Below are 9,461 nucleotides of genomic sequence, written 5' to 3' on the forward strand. Positions count from 1 at the left end.
CACACTAGCTTGTGTTTTACAATCTGTGTCTAAAAGCAGGAAGTCTCGGTCCTTTATGCCTAAATTAGAGGATAAATAGGACCTGAATGGGGGGACTTAAAGGAGGGGTGGATGTTTGGCACAAATCCCGGACCAAATGTCTCTTATTTTCTCCGTCTGGATTTTGCGCCCCAGTATGAGAGCCTCCTGTCTGTAACCCAATCCGCTCTGATGCTCTAATGCACTGTGTGTTAAAGTGGCTTAGAGAGAAAGAAAAAGAAACGAGAAGTGCTGAAAAGAAAACATAAAAAGCAACATGAAAAGAATTGAAGCGCACGAGCGGAGGAGGAGGAGGAGGAGATGGAGGAAAGTGGAGGGAGGGGGAAGTGAGGGGTTAAATCCAGCCTGAGGAAACCTGATGCTGATGAACAGAGAGAGAGAGAGAGAGAGGGAGAGTGGGTTTGGGGTAGAGGGACAGACAGAGAGATACAGCACCACTGGAGAGATGATGAGAGCACGCTGACATTACGAACACCGAGCTGAAGATCAGACAGCAGGTAAACACTACCACATGACATGCTCAACACTAAATACCCTCCTACTGGCGATAAAACTACCCTAACTGGGGTGTTAAATGGTGTCTATTAAATCCTCTATATAGTGCATGGCATGTCAAATAGAGAGCCATTACCCAGAGTAAGAGAAAGAATTTAGGACAGGAGGGTTTTTTTCCCCCTCCAAATGTAACATCACGACTAAGAATAACACGAAACTCTTTAAGCATTTGTTTATGGTGTTTATCTACTGATAGAAGAGTGTTAATGACTGTTCATGTGAAAGCTGACTCTAATTCGGTTAGCTCTTCCCGTGTTTACACCTAAAGCTCGGTGTTAACTCTTACAGTGTTCCATGAATACCTATAGTGCTGTGTTAATCCTTACCGTGTTGACCGAACACCTAAAAACACCTGCGTTGCATCAGTCTTAAAGCGCTAACATAAAGCACGAAGTGTTAACTCGTACAGTCTCGGATAACTCAGAGTCACGGACACGACATGCCGTGTGTGTAAACTTTACAGGCATCGCATTAATACCTACTGTAATGAACACCTAGAGAACTGGGTTCACTCTTATGTATTTGTTTACGATGTATAATTACTGATAAAAGAGTGTTAATGAATGTTCATGTGAACGCTGAAACTAATTCGGGTTGACTCACAGAGTTAAGCCTTATAGGGTTTATACCGAAAACTCTGTGTTAATTCTTACAAACTTACAGAAATACCTAAGGTGATGTTTTAAGTCTTACAGCGTGGAATGAACACCTGATGAATACCATATACCGCGTGTAAACTTGAACTGGGTTACATTAACACGCGAAGTGTCGCGTTAATGCTTATAGCTCTGAATTAACACCAAACGTGTCATGTTAATGCTTGCAGTTCTGGATGAACACCTGAAGGGTCGTGTTAATGCTTATAGCTCTGAATTAACGCTGAACGTGTTGCATTAATGTAACTGTTTACGGTGTTTATTTTGAAGGAAGAGTGTTCGTAAATGTCAATGCGAAAGCTGGACCGAATTCAGATAACTCAGGCACTTAACTCGTACAGTGTTTCCACCTAAACGCTTACAGAGTTAAAGTAATACCTAAGGTGATATATGTTAAGTCTTACAGTGTTGAATTAACACCGATAACGTTGAATACTTAAGAATGGAGAATACCACGTACCAAGTGTGGAAACTTTAACTGCGTTACATTAACACCCAGCGTTCTGTTAACGCTTAAGGCAAATTGTTTTGTTAATGCTTACAGGGTTGAATAATACCTAAAGTTCTGTGTTAATTCTTACAAAGATAATTAATACCAGTGTTTTAAGTGCAGTGTTGGATCTTACAGTCTAGTAGTGAATGTAACGCTGTATGAGTTAGAGTAACACTGTAACAGTGAATGTAACACTGTAGTAGTTACAGTAACACTACTAGTGAATGTGACGCTGTATGAGTTAGAGTAACACTAGTAGTGAATGTAACGCTGTATGAGTTAGAGTAACACTGTAACAGTGAATGTAACACTGTAGTAGTTACAGTAACACTACTAGTGAATGTAACGCTGTATGAGTTAGAGTAACACTGTAGTTGTTAATGTAATGCTGTATGAGTTAGAGTAACACTAACAGTGAATGTAACACTGTGGTAGTTAATGTAACACTGTAGTAGTGAATGTAACGCTGTATGAGTTAGAGTAACACTGTAGTTGTTAATGTAATGCTGTATGAGTTAGAGTAACACTAACAGTGAATGTAACACTGTGGTAGTTAATGTAACACTGTAGTAGTGAATGTAATGCTGTATGAGTTAGAGTAACACTGTAGTTGTTAATGTAATGCTGTATGAGTTAGAGTAACACTAACAGTGAATGTAACACTGTAGGAGATAATATAACTATGAGTTAGAGTAACACTGTAGTAGTAAATATAACACTATAGTAGTTAATGTAACACTGTAGTTGTTAATGTAATGCTGTATGAGTTAGAGTAACACTAACAGTGAATGTAACACTGTGGTAGTTAATGTGACGCTGTATGAGTTAGAGTAACACTGTAACAGTGAATGTAACACTGTAGTAGTTACAGTAACACTACTAGTGAATGTAACACTGTAGGAGATAATATAACTATGAGTTAGAGTAACACTGTAGTAGTTAATGTAACACTGTAGTTGTTAATGTAATGCTGTATGAGTTAGAGTAACACTAACAGTGAATGTAACACTGTGGTAGTTAATGTGACGCTGTATGAGTTAGAGTAACACTAGTAGTTAATGTAACGCTGTATGAGTTAGAGTAACACTGTAGTTGTTAATGTAATGCTGTATGAGTTAGAGTAACACTAACAGTGAATGTAACACTGTAGTAGTTAATGTAACACTGTAGGAGATAATATAACTATGAGTTAGAGTAACACTGTAGTAGTAAATGTAACACTGTAGTAGTTAATGTAACGCTGTATGAGTTAGAGGAACACTGTAGTAGTTAATGTAACACTGTAGTAGTTAATGCAACGCTGTATGAGTTAGAGGAACACTGTAGTAGTAAATGTAACACTGTAGTAGTTAATGTAATGCTGTATGAGTTAGAGTAACACTAACAGTGAATGTAACACTGTGGTAGTTAATGTAATGCTGTATGAGTTAGAGTAACACTGTAGTAGTAAATGTAACACTGTAGTAGTTAATGTAACGCTGTATGAGTTAGAGCAACACTGTAGTAGTTAATGTAACACTGTAGTAGTTAATGTAATGCTGTATGAGTTAGAGTAACACTAACAGTGAATGTAACACTGTGGTAGTTAATGTAACACTGTAGTAGTTAATGTAATGCTGTATGAGTTAGAGTAACACTAACAGTGAATGTAACACTGGAGTAGTATTGAAACACTGTAGTAGTATTGTAAGACTGTATTTCTATCCGAATGAGTTTAATCAGTTGTGTGTTAATGTTTATTGCTTTCAGGTAGATGAATGAATACAAGATGACACCAGTGAGAATCGTGCTGTTCCTGTGGGGTCTCTTGTGCATGTGTGTGTCAGTGGGGAGTGTGTCGGAGCTGTGTAAAGGTTCTCGCTGCTTAGAGCTGGGGGAGTCCAGACCATGTTCAGGGTCACAGTGTGGCTCGGGCAGACCAACACGTCAACACAACCCTTTATCACACAGCAGATCTGCACCAACCCACCAACATGCAGTCTCACACCTTCCTTCACCAGACATGCTGGAGTCACACACAGCTTCTCATTCTCACACTAGGGAAAGGATGCGGCTTGCCGAAGTCGCAGGTCACACGTGCTCTGGAGCGGATTGCATTACCACCAAAAGACCACCGCAGGCCATTAATGATACACGAGAGTGCAGGGGGCTGGAGTGCAGACTGCCTTTGAGGATCAGAACCAAGCCCAGAGTGAGGCCGTGCCCTCCAGACGGCTGCGGACCTGGCTCAGACGACGCTCCCGTGCACGTTCCGGACAGAGCTGCTCAGTTTCTGGGGGAATTTCCGGATATCGGATATCCTTCGTCGGAACTTGGAGGTGCACCGCTGGGAGTGCAGCTGACATGTGACATCAAACCAGGTGGAGTGAATCAGTGGATTCAGCTGTTCTGTCCTTGTTTGGGTTTAATTTTCAACCTAATCTCCCCTCCACTCGAGCTAGGTTTATTAAGCAATGCACCTTTTTTTTCTCTCCTCCTCCCTGTGCACACTTTATTTAAATTATATTCAATGCACAACTGGAACACGATTACTTTTGCGCATAGCCATACACATCTGTTCAGCTGCACTTGGAAGCCTTGTGGAACTGCAGCAGAGGGAAAATCTCTGGCAGTCGCCCGCCTAGAATGTTTTTCTGCTTTGATGTCTTTCCACGCTAGTTTCCTAGCCTCAAATTGCAGCCTTGACAGGAAGAGAGAAGAATAGAAGTAAGGTTGAACATTTTCGAGAAAGTCCACATATGAGAATGCCATCTCTTCCCACACACACACACACGCACAAAAATAAAACAGTGCAGAAAAAAGAGAGAGAATTCATAAACTACACCCACAAATTACTAGCAGTGCTCCTCTTTGGATGACTTGAGGTCAGAACTTACTTTGAGCTTTTACAGCTTGTCCGTTTTGGACTTTTCTGTCCATCAGTTAATGTTAAAGTGATAGACACCAGACTGAATGTGCTGTTTTGGAATAATCTATATAATAAATCATGCTAAAGTCGGCCAACATTCTGGACACTCATGCACATTGCTAACAAGAAAATCATGACATGCATTAAAACATTCTGCAATTGAACACGTTTCATTTACCATTAGCTAGAGTCTGACTTGCTGCCTAGCCGATCATGTTAGCTACTGGAAGCTAGTTTAATCTGGAAGCTAGTTTAATCTGGCATTAAGAACAACAACGACGACGACAAAAAAACTAAACTAAAAACTAAAACTAATTAGCAATGCTTACCTCAGTCTTTCAAACTGGAATGAGTTCAAGCTTTCGGGGGAAGTAAACAATTTGTTTACTCCAGCATACTGGAACATTTTACTGAGGTAGGGCCAGGGCACTCATCCTCAAGTTCAACACTGCAGTCTGGTGGATTATCAAGCTGTTAATGCACACAGATAGCTATAGCGCTAACTACATTGTGTAGCATGAGTAGGTCACCAGAGATGAGGAATTGGCAGGCTAAACTTTATTGACACCAAATTTAAAAGAGTGGATGCTAAGCTGAACCCATTTGATTGATGTGTAACGTACATTCACTGGCGTGATGAGAGAAGACGATGCAATTCAGTTCAATTGTCTAAAACGGTCCCAACGCGGCTTTACAGAAATATATAAATTCAGGATATAGATTTTAAACGTATGAATTTATCCCTAGTGAGCAAGCCAGAGGCGACCGTGGCAGGGAAGAGACCTCTGTGATTTGTCATAAGACGTTTGAAGGTCTAAATTAAACATGTACAAAGTATGTTTTTTTTTTTTTCCATTGAAATGTAATTCAGTAAGAGTACAAGTATTCAACTGCAATCATAATCAAAGTAAAGTACAAATCTGCCTAAATAATACTTAAGTACAGTATAATTATTAATGAAATATAATTACTCAGGCTTTGTCTAACCCTGTTCAAAATACTCACACTTGTGGTTACTTGTGGCTGACGGACCAAGGTTTGCAAATTCACAGGTCAAAAATCATAAATGTCATGGCTAAACTGTAAATATTGGCACCTCTGCTCAGGTTGCGATGATATCTGTGAATCGATTAGGGGGCGACAGGGACGCCACGGGAACAGCGAAGTTGTCCCTTTTCATCTTCCGTAGGTGAATTGATGTCTTTGAGGTCATCTGTCCATCACATGAGAGAGCAGCATCAGTAATGCTGTGCGTCTTTTTTTGAAACGTTTGTCTACGCGTTAAACCGAGACTTGAGCGGATACTGTATGTCATTGTGAGTCTAGTTTTATTTAGTTACAGTGGTGGAAATCACAAGCCAGCATTAGTAACATTAATAATAGAAAAAAAAGACTGCCACATGCTATTAATGATAGCCAAAAGTACAGGGGATTGGAGTGCAGGCTGTTCATAATGATCATTACATGCAGTACTGTGGTGATGTATTATTGCGTTCTTGTTGCTATTATCTTGTTGGGATGTTCTTTTGAATTAAAAAAAAAAAAAAACGTTTCATTCAAATCTCAGTAACACAAAAACAAGCAGTCAGCGTATAAATTATGTCAATTTTGACCTAATGTGTTTTGTTGATGGAAAGTGCGTGGATTAATATCACTATGATGCCAAAATATATCACAAATATTATTTTACATGCTTATGTACTGAGCCTAATATTTGACTAGTTCATAAAGGAAATCTGAAGACCTGCAAAAAGTTTGAGAACCTCTGCCGTATGTAGTCCGTGCTGTGTCTCAAGAGGAAATGAGTATCTGTGGGGCCGTCTGCTCAGTGTACTCTGGTGTAAACGCCATCTGTGATGTTCTGTGATCTGTAATGTTTCCCTGGGAGGAAAATATTGAGTCTAGAATGTACCAACCCCGTGTCTGCTGTGCTGTTTACTTTTCCCAGGAGAGAACGAGGTTCCCTCGGAAGATGCCCTTGTCCTGCACCTGCAGCTCTCCAAAGGCCAGGAGAAGTTGGTGGAGGCACTGCGGGTGCAGCAGTTAGTGATCCGCGACCTACAGCAGCGTCTGGAAGAGCAGCAGGGAGCGCTTCTGGCCCAGCAGCGTGAGATCCTAGAGCAGCAGCGGCGCATGTACGAGCAGATGGACGTGGTGAAAGCGCAGTACGGCATGCTGTCCGAGACCGTCAAGCAGGTGTCCTTTCAGGGCCTGCAGGGGGAGCTGCAGAGTTATTTGGAAAGCCAGCTGGCCGGCGTGCAGAGCCAAGCTCGCAGCCACCTGCAGAAGTCGTATGCCGTGCATAAAACGGATGCCAAGATGATAGACGTGACCGGGGACACGGATCACGCTCTGCTCGGCTGTCGCAGCGCATGTGGTCCTGAAGAGTACTGCAATTTTCAATTGCAGCCACCGCAGTGCCAACAGTGCACCATGTGTCCACCTGGGTTCTTCCTGGTGTCTCAGTGTTCACCCAATGCTGACAGGATTTGCCAGGTATTTCACAGAAACTTAATCTAAAGTCTGTTTATGATCCCTACGTACAACGCTATCAAACGAATATAGTATGCAAATGATATCTTATTTAACAAACGTTCTCCTCCAGATCTGAAAGGGTTAATAAGATTATTACCAAAAAAAAACAAAACCAAAAATTATGACCAACAAGCATCCAACCAATCGTAAACAATGAGGCACCTACCTATATATGTATATAAACATATTTATTTTTATACAGGACAGAGATGAATGCCTGGAAATCCCAACCGTGTGTGGAGAGAGAGTGAAATGCCTCAATACACCAGGTATACAGATCCATGTCTCGAATCTCAACACTAAAATGCTAATGAATGGAAATTACTCGCTGAGCTCATGACCTCATTTAAATTGCACGAATTAGACGTGCCAAATAAATTAAAAATAAATAATAAAAAAAAAACCACAAATTGCACAAAAATGACCTCGTCTGCATTATATAACATTTCCACTTGCAAATAATGGTTCTGATTTAAATTTCAAATTTATGCAAACGAGCACAGTCGCTATATTCGCGTTAGGGTATACTGCTGTGTAAAATGACTGACAACAAAACTGAGCAGGAAGGCATTTAAATTTAAATTGCTTCCATAATACGGCTGTTGTTTTCAACTGTATGAGCCTGAGAGAGTAAACCAGAGATGACCCAGACAAGTAAAAGAAATCAAAAAAAAAATATCCTGAGTCATGGGGCAATTTAACTTAGCCAATCCACCTACCAGCATGTTCTTGGAAGGTCGGAGGAAACCAGAGAACCTGGAGAATGTGAGAAATTCCACACAAACAGTAACTCGGAGCCCAGGTTCCAATCAGGGACCCTGAAGCTGTGAGACGTCAACACTGCCTGCCTTTACCACCCTACCACCTGTAACACCAAGATTTAAATAATATGGTGCCAGTTAGATCATTTGAAAATGCTAGATTAGTAGCTTGGAAGTGTGATATTCCCATTATTATTTCATCATCACCTGCATCTACAGTTTATCACTGTGCCATTGCAAACAATTGGCATACTATTAATATTAAATAAACTGATAAAACAGCAAATCGATTAAAAAAATATTTAACAGCACAATACACGTTCAAGATTGGTAACACTGGGTATTACGCGGTGGTTGGATATTGTTTATCTTCGTTTCCTTAATAAATGACCATAAGCAGACACATGGAAATGTTGCTGCTAGGAGATATTACTCAGAAATATGCTAAAATAGCCTCCTTCCAATCCCAAACCTCCAACTCCCATCCCCCACCCCAATAAAAACAGCAAATGAGCCCAATAACATATGTATCAGGAATGACTGACAGTTGTGTAGGTGTTTTGAACTCTCCGATATTAACTGAGACACCTTAAAAGCCCCACCCCCTCTGCCCAGCTCACGTTATAAACTTTCGGACAGCGGCTCTCAACGTCTCGACTCCATTTTCCCACTTGAAAGATGCACCGATGCGGCGTCCTCGCTTTCTGTCAAGGTAAACCAGTAATGTTTTGAGTTCATTAACGTGAAATTAAATCGACTGTATCAGTGTACGGCTTTGACTTAACTAACATCAGACAAGGACATACAGTAGGTAACATCAGTGAACTTTATTTCTTAGGGAGACCCTGAAGTATGGTCCTTAAGGGCATGTTCAGTTTTTGAAGAAAAAAGTCTGAAAATTTTGATTGGGAAAAAAAAAAGCACAAAAACAACAGTGAAAACATCAGCCTTGTGGAACCATTTCATGACCCCTCCTCCTTTCCGTGCTACCGTGCATTATTCCTCTTCGGAGTTGGCAGGTCTGCAATTAGAGACTTCCAGTGTGTCAGGATGCACCAAAATTTGCAAGTGGGCACTAAAAATATGCCTGAAATAACCATTGCTAACCATAGTTTGTTATTAGCCAAATGATCATCATTTGTGGTAAACCATTCCTTTAACATATACCCTGTACTTGTGTGGACAGGTGGCTTCCGGTGCTTGGGCATGTCCGAACGAGAGATCTCTGCAGGCCTGTGTGGTCATGAGTACTTCTACAATCAGGAGCTACAGGAGTGCCAAGCATGTTCAGACTGCGATGGGGAGCCCGTAGCCGTTCCGTGTAGCACCGTGAGTGATACAGTGTGTGGCGTGATCTCAGAAAACACATTCTCGCGGTCTTGGTCCGCCTCGGTCACTTTACCCCCAGCTCGATCAAAAAGCAGTGCCGTGTTCCCAGGTCTGCAGCTGAGCGTAATGGGAAAGGAGGGGAGTGACCTTCTGGTCAGCCGTGATGGTTCCATCAGCCTCAATCA

The 9,461-nt window shown here is 41.2% G+C and overlaps 1 protein-coding gene and 1 long non-coding RNA gene across 2 annotated transcripts; both read left to right on the forward strand.

Moving 5' to 3' along the window:
• nell3 (NELL (neural EGFL like) family member 3) lies at positions 1–7,035 on the forward strand. Its single transcript, XM_053630648.1, has 4 exons — positions 1–536; positions 3,493–4,103; positions 6,600–6,979; positions 7,021–7,035. Exons 2-4 carry the CDS (start codon positions 3,497–3,499, stop codon positions 7,033–7,035), a joined length of 1,002 nt encoding a protein of 333 aa, XP_053486623.1. The 5' UTR covers positions 1–536; positions 3,493–3,496.
• A 24-nt stretch (positions 7,036–7,059) lies between these two features.
• LOC128615181 (uncharacterized) lies at positions 7,060–9,221 on the forward strand. The gene is made up of 3 exons (XR_008387157.1): positions 7,060–7,147; positions 7,389–7,455; positions 9,134–9,221. It is a non-coding gene; the product is annotated as an uncharacterized LOC128615181 (long non-coding RNA).
• The last annotated feature ends 240 nt before the right edge of the window (positions 9,222–9,461 follow it).

Source organism: Ictalurus furcatus, chromosome 1 (assembly GCF_023375685.1).
Source record: "Ictalurus furcatus strain D&B chromosome 1, Billie_1.0, whole genome shotgun sequence".
NCBI classification, from domain to species: Eukaryota; Metazoa; Chordata; class Actinopteri; order Siluriformes; family Ictaluridae; genus Ictalurus; species Ictalurus furcatus.